This window comes from Capra hircus, chromosome 23 (assembly GCF_001704415.2).
Source record: "Capra hircus breed San Clemente chromosome 23, ASM170441v1, whole genome shotgun sequence".
Lineage (NCBI taxonomy): Eukaryota > Metazoa > Chordata > Mammalia > Artiodactyla > Bovidae > Capra > Capra hircus.
Genome location: NC_030830.1, coordinates 39986956 through 40004261, shown reverse-complemented (window position 1 = coordinate 40004261; position 17306 = coordinate 39986956). Strand labels below are relative to the sequence as shown.

Genomic DNA, 17306 nt, shown 5'->3' with positions numbered 1-17306 from the left:
CAGCATGGGGCTGGAAAAGAGACCACACCCTGCTACGTAATTTGACAAGCTGTGAGCAGTGCTGGGGAAGCTGAGCTGTTACCTTAACCGCTTCGCCCCTGGGCTGCACAGGGACATACTCACCTCCATAGTAGAGTCCCGTAGCAGTGCACATCCGCCACTGGCCCTGATACATTCCTGCTCTGCTGGGGCTGCACATCTGGACGCTGACATCTGCAATCTCTTGGGGCTCTAGCGATCTCACCATCACCATGTTCACATGTCCAAACTGGTCTCCCCCGACATATTTAAGACAAACCCCTGGAGGCCAGGCCTCTGCCCCTGAGTTCAAGCAAAAGAAAAAAATGTTAGGCAATCAGTGGTCCTATGCTGGGTGCAGTTCATTACAAAACTGTAGAAGATGCCTCTTTGTCTCTCACACATACATAAACCTACCCATATTCTTGAGCTATACACTGATTAGGGAAAATCAGAGTCAACAAGCTCTGACCAATGGTCTATCCCTAAGAGAAAGCACACACGACAAAGGCAAGGCAGTTTCTCAAGAAGTAGTGTTTTGGGTGCCCAGGGAAGGCTACACATCACACTAACCTGTAGGACCTAGGAGTGAAGTCTGAAAGGAGCCACGGAAATGAAGCTCAGCCCCACACCTCTGGAGGACTACTTTCTCCACTAAGAAACATGCCCATTTGCACTTGAACTTTTAAACTGACATTCAAAGTAAAAATATGCCTGACTGTCCCCAGTTTTTCCATTGAGGAAAGAGGATGAAACTCATTAAGAGTAATTTCTGTATTACTTTCATTTCAAAACTACTTTTTCCCTGCTTTTTCTTCTGGAGTCCCTAACAATGAAAAGATTGAGGGTCAAAAGACTGCAAATAAAGACAGAGGAGTCAAGTGAAAGCATCATTTTCAGGTGTAAACAGTAGTGGGGAAAGTATGAACCGTAGGCCCTGATAACAGTACACTGACCCGTGGTCACAGGGGTGATGACACTAGCCAGAGGTGCCTGTAGAAAGAACAGGAATGGCAAGACAGAGAAATAGCTTTGGCAGGAATGCCTCGCCCGCCTTTGGAAGTGGCAAAGGTCTTACTTGGTTCCCATTCCTGTGCACCTATATTCATGTAACTAACTCACATGAGAAATCAATACATTGACTTCTGACAGGTCACAGGTAGCCACATACAGTGACTAGATGTGATATTTCCTGTGAAGTCTCACCGACACACTCCTTTTTACTATACGCAGAAACCTCTCTGTATCTTTTTTACATTCATTATAAACATAAATCACTATGAAAAGCTGGGCACAGCAGGACTCTCAGCATGTTGAAAACTCATCTAACAGTATTCTAGAATTCCTCAGTCCCTTGTTCTTGAAGTGCCAGGCCAGTTTAGAAACTTGATGGCTTACCACTGAAAAAAGCGAGAACCGGACAGGAAAAGCAACCAACACTCTACTGCTGAGATCTCAGCCTCATAATGAATGGCACCTGCTGTGGCTCATGGTATTTAGGGGTAGCAGATGGAACAGTGGTTGCTATGTTTTCTATGATTAAAAAAAAAAATCTAACAGCAAAGTGGCCTCTTAAATTAACACTTTAAAGGGCAACTGCTGCTGTTGAGAAGGTTGTGGATGATACACTGGTAATACATGCAAATTCTTTTTTTCATTTCTGGGCCCTATGGCCTAGCAAAAGCATATTTGTCTTAGGTCAAGAATAGTAGGAGCTGACATGAAGTACCTTGGAAAATGTCAGTCTCTTTATTAAAGATCAAGATCCAAAAGAAAAATTAGACTACTACTATAGGGGTGAATCCATAATTATTCTTTAAAAGACACATATGCACACATGCACACACATACGGACACACATATCAAACAAAACAAGGTCTGTTTACATGAAAACCCAAGGATGTTTTTAGAAATTTAAAGAAAATGAAAACCAAGACCTCCTGGGTATGGAAAATACTTGGCTGCCCTGATCAGACAAGCACAAGCAGCTGAGACAGCTGGATCTCTCATCTATCCAAAACAGGGAGTACTGCTCTATTCCCAGGAGATCTGATAAGCTGTGAAACTATTAAAAATTATGTGGCTACAGTCCTATCTTTTTCTATGTCAGACCCTACTGATGTGGTACTTGGAAAGCTTCTTGAAGAAAAAACTGGAAGAGTTATGCACCATCAGCTCTAAAGTGTTACTAGGCTATAAAATGAAGAACCAATCATCTGCCTTCTGAGAGCTGCCAACAGTTTACAATGATATATAGTTCTTACAATCCCAACTGCAAAGGCAGGTAACTCTGAAAAGGTCACTGATACTGGTTCTTGATACAGAAGGAAGGGAAATACTGATGGCTGCTTGACCTACCAAGCTAAGCGTACCAGAAAAATCTGGACTTGAGAAGTATAACGTAATAGGGCTTCAAATTAAGTCTCTTACAAACTGGCTTACTGTGGGGTAGATAGATGCTTCTAGAAGAAAAGAAAGACTACTCTATGTTTTACGACTTTCCAAGTTAAGTATCACAAGTACACAAAGGTTGTGATTCTCCAGTTATTATGGAATATAATTTTATTAAAAAATAAAAAGTCAAAACAAGACAAAAAAACCCTATCATATGGCAACTTTGAGATGATAGTGGAGTATGGCAAAAACAGAAGTCCACCAGTTCCAGAAAGTCTGAGATCTAGTTTGGGGACAGAAGGAACAGCCAAAGAGCAAGACAAAAGACAAACCTCAGTGAAGACCCCCTTCTGTTTTTAAACCCCTCATAGTTTAGAGAATGTATTTCAAATTAAGCTACAGGCAAATAGAGACCTTCATTGATCTGGGTACCATTTTCTTTCCTGTACCTGATAAAGTGACTGGAACATAAGAAATGTAACTATATTAAGGAGTTGAAGAAAAAAGGAGGGCATAGTTGTTCTTTCTCAAGTTTCCCTTCCTCCCCCATCAACTCTTGCTCTATATTCACTTCTACGTAGTTTAGAAAATATAGATGACTTTGAGGTCACTCTCTCATATGACAATCACAACTACTTCATTAAAGTCATAGGAACATAAGAGTTATCATAACATGCTTAGTTTAACACTCATCACAGCTGGATAGCAGAGCATGGCTATAATAACTGAGAAGCTTTAAGTACTGGTAAAGAGAATACTCTACTTTTGTCTTAAGAGGGACAGTTTCAAATTTTCATTTTAAACTTAAACTATAAAGTATCCTTGGCAAGTTTCCCCAAACTTCTAAAACTTACACAGTACCAAAAGTATGGATTCTGGGATTCTGCATCTATGCCATTACATGTCTCACTTCTCTCTTTCTGTGATATGAATCTAAGGACTTTCTTATCAGGCATTTAATTTTAAACAATGTATTGACATTTATCTTCCTTGGGGAAGGTGCTGGGACAGCTATATGCAGTTCCTATCAATCTCATCTTTTGTAAACTTGAATGTCCGCTGCGCCTGAAACATGACAGCAGAGAGGCACCATGAAAATTATTTATGAAACTCTTTCAGGGAGAACTTACCTCTTAGGGAAGGTTATGAATGAGAGCCAGAGGATAAAGAGCTCAGGCCTACTCTACTACTTCCTCTTTTTTTTTTTTTGGCCTCACTACGCAGGATGTGAGAGCTTAGTTTCCTGACCAGGGACTGAACCCATGCCTCCTGCACAGTCTTAACTACCAGGGCAGTTCCAGTCTACACTACTCCTGTGTTACCACTCCATCTGCAGAAAGAACTCAAGCCAGATCAGGGTGACGCCGAAGAACCTCACGTGCCTGCCTTCTTGTATCTCTAATAATGTATCTGTCACGTAACTATGGCAGGCCAGCTTCTTCTTAATCGAATGGAAAGCATTTAGTCTACAAATAAAACTTTTACAATTGGTATAACAACTTCCAGAAGAAGAAAAAACCTATTTGTTCAAAGTACCTTTCTAGCAACTATTGCCCAATTTTTCAAGAGGTGTACAGGAACAAAAATGTCTTTACAGGAAGAAAGGCTGCAGACCCAGAGACTGTTTTAAATTGCACTTATTACGCAAAAAGGAGGAGGAAAAAGAGCCAGCCCCACCAAAACAAATTTTTCTTCAAGTCAAGGTGAAAGGCTCTTTGGGGTTCTGATTTGACAGTCTAGCCATTTTATATCGATCCCTTCCAATCTCCCATTAACCCAAGGAACTGTCCAGTGAGTGAGAAGATATTTCAAAGAAGCTTTCTGAAATATAAAATGGTATTCTGCAATAAAATGGTATTTTAAACATTTAACAGTACTCTAACAATTTTCAGTATTAAAGAACACTGTAAAGAACCCATGGAAAGCCAGACCATTTCCAGTGTTTTCACTATTAAGTAAACAAGGTCATGGATTAATTATTTTAAATAAACAAAACTTTTAATAAGTTATACTTTCTAAACAAACATCACTCATTTAAAAAATTCATGGTTAGGTTTCAAAAGCATTTTTGATCAGCAACACAGATTTTAGTGAGTCAGAGAAGAAACATGATGAATAAAAGCTGATGTGAAGAACTTGTTTCAACGTTCTTAAAAGCAGGCAACATTAAGAAGGTGAGACAGAAATTAGGAACATAAAATAATCAAACTTGTAACAAGAATTTCAAGAAAAATAGAAAACATGGCTATTTTCCTGTATTACCATGTGCCTCTCAAACTTACAATGCCCCACACTGTTACAACCAAAGGGGAAAAGAAGCTAATGAAAATTTTATAAAGTCACTGATGTCCAGTCACCTACAACAATGGGTCAATCCAGATTACGTGTTTTTGCTCCTAGACACACCAAACGTTCATCCAAGCTAAAGTTATTTCCAAATAAGCCAGCCAGACTAACAGTAAGTTTGGTATATTAATTATGATATAAAAGGCTAGCTTAGCCAGTCTCTCCCCATCATAAAGAACTGAAGTATAAAGAACTGAGAAGTAAACAGCGTCCAACAAAAGGTTTGAGTCCCCAGAGTTTTCTATGATTTCACATCAGATTACCATGCTAGACAGGGATCCCCCACACCAATAAATTTTAGCTAAGTACACCTTTTGTACTTTCAGAAAACTTTCCATCTCTCAGAATTTCTTTTGTAAACACTCAATAATAAGGAAGTTAAAGCATCCTCACCTAGTCAGCATAAATTGTTACTGGATGGAATAAGACATGCTAATAAACTCATTCAAATTTTAAAAGTCATTTGAAAAGAATGTAACAAGTTATCAGACATTATTTTCAAAGAACCATAATTAATTTACGCTGAATTTTCCTTAAGTCAGCAGTAAGTCAAAACAATAATTCTTTAAAAAAGCAACTTCTCAATCTTTCCATCTTTTCTATTCTGAGCAAATTGGTACACGTCTTACCCTATTTTTCAAAGTGATGATAACGGCTCAGATAGATAGCTCAATGAAAATTTCAGACAGAATTAATCCTTGTGGTTGCAAAGAAATGAACTTTCAAAAGAGCAGAAGCTCACAACTCTAGCTACCTTGTTCTTTTCAAGGAAATACCTCCTCTAGCATGCTGGAAATAACCGGAAGATTAATTAGAGCAGAAATAAAACGATGGAGTAGAGCTATACTTGTGGAGACAATACCACCACCACACACACGCCTAGTTCCTGGTATCAAAAGAATATTGAATTGTGTTTAAATGTCAAGACCGAAATTCTTCCTAATCTAGGGAATATTTTATTGGTGTTTGGGTCATCATACCAGTACAAGAAAATGCTACATCATGTATAAGGAAAAAAAGAGTTACACAATCACGTCATTTAAGCTAAAACATTTCCTTGTTTCTTTTAACTGCTAAGAGAAAGAAAACTGGGCAGGGAAGATGGCTCTTTATACATTTACCAGAATTTTGGATCCGCCACGTTTTTATAAACTGAGTATCAGGAGGTATCGACTCCCCTTCTCCTATGGTGACATCTTCAACAAAGGACATGGAGGGCACACTGATGTTTGGGCTCTCAAAGTCATAATATGCGCCAATTGCTGCTTGTAGGTTCCTACAAATAAAAAGAAAAGGCAAACGACTTCAGTCCTCTCCAGAGCATATTGATCTAATTGTCAAGCAAAAGAACACTAGGCTTGTTTTCTTAGGCTATGTTATAGATGGCTCCTTGTATGTTAATCTTCAGTCTTTGATTCTGGCTTAGGAACAACAGGAAAGAACAAAGGACCAACAAACTTGTGCAACACTTTCTTCCCAAGGTACCCACATAGAAAGTAAGCATTATTAGCACCATCAGCAACAATGTAAGGAAATCTTCCTTTTACCCATAAGGACAGCAAGTATGGGTAAGAAAGTCAATTGAAAGACAGCTCCTCTGTAGCTGTGACTAAACTTCAAAGAAGCTCCATTAAAGAAAATTCTCATTTTTTAAAAAGGCAATACTTGGTTCAAAAAGTTTAATACAATGGGGATTTCCGCGCTGGTCCAGTGGTTAAGAATCTGCCTGCCAATGCAAGGGACACGGGCTACATCCAGTAAGAGCCCGCATGCCACGGGGCGCTTGTGTTGCTTTGACCCTGCACTCTAGGGCCTGTGCTCTGCAACACCAAGAGGCCCACACAGCACAACTCGAGAGCGGCCCCCATTCTCTGCAACTGGAGAAAAGCTGGAACAGCAATGGAGACCTGGCACAACCAAAAATAATAAAGGAACGCTTTAAAAAGCTGCATACGATGAAAACTACCTAGCTTATCTCTTTTCCATACACATACACACACACAGGTATTCTTTGTGGCTTTGATAGATATATCTAAACTTCCTTCAATAAAAAGTTATACACTTAGTGAATGCTCTCACCATGAATGTATGGGGTGTCTATTTCCCCATTCATTCATTAACAATACTTCTCTAACATTTTGTATTTTTGTCAATCTGATGGGTGAAAAATAAGATCTTGGTGAGATCTGAAAATGGTCTTCTCTTTTCATGAGAGGTTAAATATCTTTTGGGGCTTCCCAGGTGGCACAGTGATAAAGAGTCTGTCTGCCAATACAGGAGGTGCAAGAGACGCAGGTTCAATTCCTAGGTCAGGAAGATCCCCTGGGGCAGGAAATGGCAACTCGCTCTAGTATTCCTGCCTGGGAAATTTCATGGACAGAGAAGCCTGGCTATAGTCCATGGGCTCGCACAGAGTCAGACAACTGAGTGACTGAGCACACAAGTGTCTTTTACACTGTCACGAGCCATGTGTAGCCTCTTTTTAGAAGCACAATTTTGTAAATGGTGGTGTTCTTTTTAATTACGTATAAACTTCCTTATGTCAGAAGGAACGACCAAGCATACAAACCAGAATCCCTAACTGAACAGAATCATGCAACTGACAGCTTGGCTCATCAGTGCCAGAAACCAAAGGCCACTAAGGGGTTTAAGCAAGCTGTGTTCATTAGAGAAACTGTTGGTAATTACATTAACTGCTTCTCTTATGGTCTTCCTCAAACTAGTGACATCATCCCCAGTCCCCAGGGAAAAACAACACAAAGAGCATTTTTCCAAATATAACCCAACCATCAGCCGATGGATCCAGTGGGTTGTTTCTAATTATGCATAAACATAGCATGAAATAAGGTCTGACAGTACACAACTGTTCAACACACATGCTATTAACAGCAAATACTTTTCTGCTGAGGGCCTGCCTACTCTTCCAGGTGTTTGCAGCTGCCAGAAAGGAAGGCTATATTTAGAGCAGCTACCTCAGGTCAAGCCCCATGCAATGGTGGCCTGTAGTATTAGTGAGTAATGACCGGAATTACACTACCACCAAATGCTAGCCTGTCACGTGTGTGGTAGATAAAATTTACATGGAGCAGAGTTGGGTGAGGGTCCAAACTGTGCCTGTTTATTTGACCATTCAATAGGAAGGCTCGGGCTTCAGTCTTTCCAGCAACTTCCTTATCTAGTTGGTACTTATCTAAAGTGAAGAATATGTGACTGGTCAAACTTAGGGAGGCCCAGATCCTACCACTCACCAACAGACTCAGGAATGTATCTGGAATCAGCCTTACATTTAGAGATCAGACATAAAACAAAGGAAAGAAAAAGAGGCTGAATTTGTATTTTTTCTGAAAACTTTTAAAATAAAACTGTCCACCTTTTCATAATTTTTTTTTTTTTTTTGCCAAAGGTCTCAGGCAAACAGCCTGAATTGTTTTCTGTTCACTTAGCTGTAAAATATGCTTGGGAGGGAAGAAACTATTTGTGCACTCAGGACAACTGCCAATTCTCATATTCAGCCTGTGTCATATTTCACCACTTGGCTGTGCCTGCTATCAGACAGGACTTTGAGACCAGCATAGCAGAAACACGAACAAGTGGAAAAATCCAGTTACTCTACTTAGGCAGATCCACCCCCCTCCTCAAACCTCTTTTCACACATTCCTACTTAACCCACAGCCAAGCCAACAAAACTGCTTACTTATACCTTTATTATCCAGAGAACTCAGCCAGAGAAAGATTAAGAAACATTTTTAAACCCCAAAGTGAAACTGAAAGTAGAGGACTAGTCTCCTGGCAGGAAGGAGTGAAGGATGACAAAGCATAATCATCTCCCAAGTACAAGGCGGAAAAAGAGGACATTAGCCTGGCAGTTCCCTAACCCACAGGGCAGGTACACAGCCCCCTCAGTGCTTAGACCATTTAGATCACTGCCTCCCTGGGCCAAGAAACAGGAGGAATAGACTTAAACAGCGCCAATTCAGTGTGAGAATAAGCAAACATAATAGCATGCACTCCTGTTTAAAACAACATACTCAACTACTATTAGGCAACAACACACTCCACATGAAACAGAGATGGCTGAGGACATGGGAAAGAAACTTGGACACCACTCAGTATTCAGCCCAGCCTGAAAGTGTAAACCTTCAGTGTCTTTGCTCAGGAAAAGTTTTTACTCTGATCTCAAAGTTAAAAGTGCCTAAAGAATGAAGGGGAGCAGTGTAACAAGTGGAAAAAAGGCACAGGCGAAGAAGATGGATGATGGTGATGATTATATAACACTGTGAATATACTTTATGCCAAAGAACTATGCACTTTTAAATGGTTAAAATGGTAAATTTTTATTTTACTTTATTTTTATTGATATGACCAACCTAGACAGCATATTAAAAAGCAGAAACACTACGTGGCCTACAAAGGTCCATCCAGTCAAAGTTATGGTTTTTCCAGGAGTTATGTATGGATGTGAGAGTTGGACCATAAAGAAAGCTGAGCTCTGAAGAATTGATGTTTTTGAACTGTGGTGTTGGAGAAGACTCTTAAGAGTCCCTTGGACAGCAAGGAGATCAAACCAGTCATTCCTAAAGGAAATCCATCCTAAATATTCATTGGAAGGACTGATGCAAAGCTCCAATACTTTGGCCACCTGATGTGAAGAACTGATTCATCAGAAAAGACCCTGATACTGGGAAAGATTAAAGGCAGGAGAAGGGGAGGACAGAGGACGAGATAGTTGAATGGCATCACCGACTCTACGGATATGAGTTTCAGTAAACTCCGGGAGCTGGTGGCAAGAAGCCTGGCGTGCTGCAGTCCATGGGGCTGCAAAGAGTCAGACGCGACTGAGCAACTGAACTGAACTGATAGTTGATTTACAATGTTGTGTTGGTTTCTGATGTATGGCAAAGTGATCCAAATATATTCTTTATCATCTTCTTTTCCATTATGGTTTATCACAGGATACTGAATATAGTTCCCTGTGCTATACAGTGGGACCTTGTTGTTCATCTGGTAGTCTGTGTCTGCTAATCCCAAACTCCTAAATTTATATTCTCTGCACCCACTTCTCTCCTTTGGTAACAGTAAGTTTGTTTTCTATGTCTGTGACCCTGTTTTGTAAATACATTCATTTGGATCATGTTCTAGGTGGAACCTAAAATGGCCACATATAGGCCGTATCACTTGTTCTTTGCCTCTCTGACTTTGACCAGCGTGCTCATCTCTAGGTGCATCCACATTGCTGAAGGCGGCATTCTTTCATTCTTTTTCTGGGTGAGCAGTGTTCCATTACATATATTCACCACATCTTTATTATCCACTCATCTGCCGACGGACAGTTAGGTTGCTTCCATATTTTGGCTACTGTGAACAGAGCTGCGATGAACATGGGGGTACACGTATCTTATTAGTTTTCTCCCAATACAGGCACAGAAGTGGAATTGTTGGATCATATGGCAACTCTATTTTTAGTTTTTTAAGGAATCTCCATACTGTTTTCCATAGTGCTTACACTAATTTACATTCCCAGCAGCAATGTAGAAGGGTTCGCTTTTTTCCATACCCTCTTCAGCACTTGTTATTTGTAGATTTTTTAATGATGGCCTTTCTGACTGGCATGAGGTGATTCCTCAGTGTAGTTTTGATTTGCGTTTCTCTAATAATTAGCAATACTGAGCATCCTTTCATGTGCTTACTGGCTATCCGTTTGTCTTCTGTGAAGAAATGTCTATTTAGATAGTCTGCTCGTTTTTCCACTGGGTTGGGTTTTTTTTATTATTGAGTTGTATGCACTTTGTGTGTATTTTGGAAATTAAGCCTTTATCAGTACATTGTTTGCAAATATTTTCTCCCAGTCCATCAGCGGTCTTTTCAATTTATTTATGGCTTCCGTCCTGTGGAAAAGTTTGTAAGTTTTTTATTAGGTCCCATTTCATTATAAGAAGGTAAAATTTTAAATGGCTTTATTTAGAGGAAGCTCCTAACCCCCGGCTGTGGGGCTTTGAACAAGTGGCTAATCATCTGTGTCAGTTTACTCATGTACAAAACTGAGTTTTTTATGGTAACTTTGGCATATATTTTATATTACAAAGTTTGTGTTACAAGGTGGGCTGAGAAGACTGCATGAGGTAATGTGTGTAAATGCCAATGCCTTAGGTTGGCAGACATTTAATTAACGGACATTTATCCATGTGCAAGGCACTCAGCCTTGGACAGAAAAGACACCCATTACAGGCAAGGGTCCTCTCCATTATAAAGCCTAGCAGCCTGCAGCAAACCAGGGACACTCAAACAAGGGTAACTGCAACTACCTCTCACACTGATGCTTATCAGCCCAAGGCAGCTTTTTCATCTGGGGCTGAAAAAATGGGCTTGGTGCACAACACAGTTTCAACCACACTGATAATCAAGTTAACCTGATTTGGAGTAGACGGACCTGTAGTGCTGATATGTGTTTTCTGATGAAACACAATTCTGTAACTCAGAAGTGACACTGTCCAACCTTCATTTTATAGATGAGGCCACAGACACACCGACAGGTAAGTAACTTGCACACATCTATATATCTTTTAACTTACCCAGAATTTTCCAATTATCTACTAATGCTCTGAACATCTTATTTTCTTAAGAACGTACTAAGTACCATCGTGAATTCTATAAATCAGCTAGTTATAACATCTCATTAAGCCAAATTTTTGAAAGTGGTCAAATGTCTAATTGCGCATATATTAAAAAACACAGAAGATTTATTTTTGTACTATTTATACAAACATAAGTCAGATTAACAGTCTTATGAAGAAAAATCATCAATATACTGAATACATATCAGGAATATCATCCCAAAAATACAGGAGTAAAAGAAAACAGTTAAGAAAACTAGGAAATCAGAATTTAAGAAGGAATGCCAGAAGTCCAAGTATTAGCTCAGATTCTCAGCAAAATAAAATTAGATATCTTTCCTCTTCCTCTCTGAACAAGAAACTGAAAAGGATTCAAATTACTTATAAGAAAAAAAAAAAACTATCCGAATAATCTGGACATAAATTGGGAAATCAGAATAATGAATCGATCCAGTTAAACATGAACAGTAGCATCTTCAGGCTTCAAGCAATACTTACTCTGAACTTCAAGAAGTCTCTCTCATCTATGGAGTGCCAATGACCCTGCTCCTAAGGCACAGGCCTAGCAGCAAGCAGGAAGACTTCACTATCCCGAATGACTGAGAAAACCTGACTAGAAAAAGGGTCAGCAAAACAGGTGGCAGTTCTTACCAGGGCTTTCCAACATCAACTCAACAGGCCTCTTGCATGGAAGACCAAAATGAGGGGCAAAAAATGTGACTCTCAAGAACGTTAAGGCCTTCGACGAAACTGAGAGTTTTATTAAAGATGAATGCAGGTAGGGAACAGAAGCTGAACTAAAGAAGGCTCAAATATTTTCAAACCTAAAAATTAACTAACAGATGATACTATTTAATATGTGAAGACAGGAAGAAAGAACTAGGCAAAGATTTCATTAGGAGCATCAAAGGTCACACCACTGTTTACCCACTTCTTAGAGCCCTTGCCAAGTCCAAGATCATTTCTTCATTCTTCTTTTCCTGGCTATTTATTGGCCCATTAATTCTTAAACTTTTTAGAACTGGTCCTTCTAACATTAGCAGTTATACTGCTTCCAAAGAGAAAGTAAAAAACTAACATTCTGCATGAAAACCCAAGGCAGTGGCGCTGTTTCAGATTGTAAGCATGCAGTTTCGGGCTACATACTTTAAAGGATAAGATAAAATTCAATGATATTTACTTTATTCACAAGGATTTGCAACTACCTCTACTTTCAAACTTTTAAATCATTTGAGATGAACACCACATATCCATTAAGTAATCATTTCTCATTATTCCTTCCTTTCCATCCCCTGACAACTACAAATCTGTTTTCTGTCTCTATGAATTTGTCTATTTTGGATAACTTATATAAATAAAAGGAAAGACACAATATGTGTAGCCTTCTATGTCTGGCTTCTTCCACTTAGCATAATATTTTTGAGATTTATCCCAAATGGTAGCATGTTGATCAGTATTTATTCCTTTTTATGGCCTAACAATGTTCCATTATACGTAGATACTACATTTTGACTATCCATTCATTTGTTGATGGGCATTTGGATTGTTTCTACCTTTTGATTATTACTACTGCTATAAACATTTATACACAAATGTCTGGGTGGGCCTGTGTGTTCACTTCTTCAGATATTTACCTAAAAGTAGAACTTCTGGGTCACATGTAATTCTGTTTAACTTTTTTAAAAAACACCATACTGTTTTTCACATCAGCTGAACCGTTTTGTATTTTTATCAACAATGTATAATAAGTGTTTCTATTTTTCTACATCCTCACCAATACTTCTTTTTTCTATTATTAGAGCCATCCTAGGGTGATTCCCTGGTGACTCAGACAATAAAAAATCTGCCTACAATGTAGGAGACCCGGGTTCAATCCCTGGGTCAGGAAGATTTCCCTGGAGACGGGAATGGCTACTCACTCCAGAATTCATGACTGGAAAACTCCATGGACAGAGGAGCCTGGTGGGCTACAGTCCATGGGGTCACAGTCGGACATGACTAAGCGACTACCACTAGTGGGTATGAAGTGGTATTTGACTGTGGTTCTGATTTTCATTTTCTTAATGAGCAATAAACAACTTTTCATGTACTTGTTAGCTATCTGTATATCCTCTTTGGAAATAACATCTATTCAAATCCTTTGTTCATTTTTGTGACTGGGTTGCTTGTCTTTCTATTGTGCAGTTGTTAAGAGTTCTTTACATATTCTGGATACTAGAACCTAGATATAAGATTTACAAATACTTTCTCCCATTATGCTGACTGTCTTCACTTTCTTGATAATGTCTTCTGATGCAACACCAAGTTTTTTTTGTTATTGCAATCTAATGTATCTAGTTTTTCTTTTATTGCATGCGACTCTGATGCCAAATCTAAGAACCAGTAGCCAAATTCAAGGTCATGAAGACTTATCCCTATGTTTCTTCTAATAGTTTTATTGTTTTATTTAGGTCACTGATTCATTTTTTATCTAATTTTTGTATAAAGAGTGAGGCAGAGGGTCCAACTTCGTTCTTTTGTCTGTGATTATCCAATTGTACCAGCCCCATGTGTTAAGATCAAATATTTTTAATAGAACAGAAAGCTGGACAGCCTCTTGGGTATGAGTGGGATTCCGCCCTCTATGTGACCCTAGCTAGCCACTGGGGACACTTCGGTTGCAAGGGCAATAAACGGAAAAGCTCAGCCCTCGGCAGCCGAGTGGGGACAAGCTGCGGCGTGCCGCACCTCGCCGTGGTACGCTGCACCTCGCCGTGGCACAAGCGCATGTGCTCATGCTCTGAGCACATTGAAAGACACACCCCACTCCCAAACACAGTGTCCAGGGCTGAGAGAACCAACATTTATGTTCAGAATCGAACTAAATTATCAGCATAAAAACCTTTCCCTAACTGCCAATCAATAACTATAGATAGTATTTACTTCTCCTGTATTTCTTTTCCTTAAATTTCCACTCATTCATGACTCTAGGTACTAGAACTGTAGATAAATAAGACAAAGTCTTTGCTACCAAGGAACACAAAGTCTGTTAAGAAAGAGTTGGGGGACTTCCCTGGAGGTCCAGTGGTTAACAATCCGTTTTCCAAAGCAGGGGACACAGGTTCAGTTTCTGGCTGGGGAACTAAGATCCCAAGCACCACAACAGCCAACATGCCACAACTGAGTGCATGTACTCTAGAGCCCGTGCATCACAACCAGAGAAGTCTGCAAGCTGCACGCAGAGAAGCCTGAGTGTGCCACAACTAGAGAAAACCCCACAACAAAGAGCCTGCAGGCCACAAGGAAGACAGCGCGAAGTTTAAAGAAAAAAAAGGTTAATATAAAAAAGAAAAAGATGTGGAAACATAATCACAATTCAATGAAGTAAACTGCAGAGAGGAAACCTAACCAAGGACTGCAAAAGTACAGAAAATACCCTTCTCCAACTTAGGACTTTAGGGGAAGCATCATTGGCTAGGTAACATCAAAACAGTACCCCCATTGAACTGTTTAACCACCCAAAGAAAGAGGGTGAAGGGGCATTTCAGATACAGGGAGAGACTCTCCAAACGCACACAGAACACCACAAACTCACAGACAGCCAGAAAAAGAGGTCTGACAACATTCAAGTCTCTGGTTCTGGTTGTTTCTGAAACCTAAAAGAACTGCTAAGTTAGGTTCTAAGATACTTTTGTATCATTATTAATTCTCATTTTTATTCAGACTAGTTTAAGAGAGAGTTCCATTTTCTCTAATAAAGTCCTAACTGAGACAAGACTAAAGTATTACAAAAGTTAGAAATCCACACTATATAACAAAGTCAAGGTGAGTAGGAAGAAATGGGCTCCCTCTGTCTCGGCTTAGCAAGACAGCAGTCCTCGTATGTCGCAAAGTGACTGGTTACACTCCCCACATACTCCACAGCCAGATGAAGTCTTAGGAGCCTGGACAGTGAAAGGAAACCGCGCACACAACACTGGGAGAAGCTGAGTCAAGTTCTTCAGGACAGTCCAGGCTGGCCTTCCAAAGGAAGGTGCGACATACACGGTAAGAATGTAACTTCCTGCCTAAAGGCAGAGACCCGAAACTCCTGACGGTCAGGGGATCCGGAGACTCATGCTGAATTTCAGGGCAAGAATTCTCTGCATCAATAAAACTGTGAGACCCTGATGAATACGATATAGACAGCCCCTTTCGAAACTTCTCCCAGGGTCCCCCAACCTGCCGTCTCCTCCCTTCATTATGAAACACATCTGAAAGAAACATAGCTGGGGAGGGGGGAATTTTAAAGGGAGTGACATTCCACAGATTTGAGAAAGCTCAAAATCCAGAAATTATGCATCCATGCCCTGAATAGAAACCTTTAACCAGAAGTGGTAAGGAGAGCTAAGGGACCTAACCCAATCCTAGCATCTCTCTTTAGCAGTCTCAGGAGACTCAAATCTGATTATATTATTACTGGAGTTGGTCATTTATCAAAGGGAATGTTTGAATATGAAATGGATAAGCAATGAACTTAAGTTTTTAAAAGAGCTCTATTATGAGGTGCCTGTAATTACTATACTCCTCATGAAGCCCTAAGCCCCCAAAGTAGCATCTCACTGGAAGAGGAAAGCTAAGCAGCATGGCCCTCATAAAGGATCTATCTCCCACCCTGCCCCTGTATCTCCTGTGCTCCTCTCAAGGATGCAAGAAAAATGTCAGACATGTGGAATCTCTGGGAGAAGGTAGGCCAAGGCTTTTAGTTCTCTGCCAGTGAAATGAGTCAACAAATGACCACAAGACTTACTGACTGTATTTCACTGCTCCTGCCCTACAGAGGATAATGCACACTTGGGCTTCTTCCTGCTTGTACCCCCAGATTGAGAACACTGCCTGGCATATAGAAGGTGCTCAATAAATACTTGTTTGAAAAGAATACACTAGTGACCAAATATAGTACTGCTGACCTTTGAACAACATGAGGTAAATTGAGTATGTTCACTATAATTAGATTTTTTTCAATAGTGACTACTACATGATCCGAGACTGGTAGAATCCACAGCTTGGGGAAAGCGGATATGGAGTCACATTATATAAGTTATACACAGACTTTCCACTGCAGGACAGTGTGCACCCCTAACCCCCGCATTATTAAAAAGTCAACTGTATTTTTCCTTTCCTTTTACCACATTTTCCTCACAATTTTCCTCACAACTGTATACTGGAAGTATCGGCACATCTCCGTTTGTTGTGCTTTACAGATACAATTGCTTTTTCTTTTTTGAGACTGTGACTTAATTTACACCTTTATGGCTGTGCTGGGTCTTCGTCGCTGCTCTCTCCAGCTGCAATGCGCGCGCTCCTCCTGCGGGACTCGGGCTCTACAAAGTTTCAGGAGTTGTGGCTTGCAGGCTCAAGCACAGGCTCAGCAGTGTGGCGCATGGACTTGGTTACCCTAAAGCCTGTGGAATCTTCCTGGACCAGAGACCAAGCCCATGTCCCCTGCACTGGCAGCCATACTCTTAACCACTGGGCCACCAGGCAAGTCCCTAGAGTTGCCTTTTTATAAGCTTCAAGTTTGGGGCAGCTAGTCTCACCGTCTGAGACGGCCTACCCTCTTTCTGTGGAGTGTGTCTCTCTCTAAATAAATCCACTTCTTACCTATCACTTTGCCTCTCACTGAATTCTTCCTGCCACCAAACATCAAGAACCTGAGCTTCATTAAGTCCTAAAGCAGAACTAAAACCGCTGACGAATGGATGATGTCAGCGATGTCAGTATTCTTCATACCAGAGAAGACCACCTGAGGCCAGAACAGAGAAGCTCTTGAAAAAGACTATCTGAGGCCAGCTTAAAGGAACCACAGAAACCCATCAGACTATCTAAGGCCAGACTGGTGTGCAGGCCCTGTGCACACCTGATCTTTGATCTTATCAGCAACCCCACCCCTGAACAGTGGCTATAAAACTGCTCATC

At 40.3% G+C, this 17306-nt stretch overlaps 1 protein-coding gene across 3 annotated transcripts in view; it reads right to left on the bottom strand.

Annotated features, from left to right (window-relative positions):
• The window catches only part of C23H6orf106 (chromosome 23 C6orf106 homolog), a 97222-nt gene that overhangs the window by 59719 nt on the left and 20197 nt on the right, over window positions 1-17306 (bottom strand). For 2 of the 3 annotated variants that reach the window (XM_018038991.1, XM_018038993.1), the window contains exons 2-3: window positions 5880-6034; window positions 124-321 (exon numbers count right to left, since the gene is read on the bottom strand). In XM_018038991.1, the coding sequence (XP_017894480.1) occupies window positions 124-321; window positions 5880-6034 (353 nt within the window). The remainder of the gene's footprint in view (window positions 1-123; window positions 322-5879; window positions 6035-17306) is intronic. The other variant, XM_018038992.1, reaches the window with a different exon arrangement.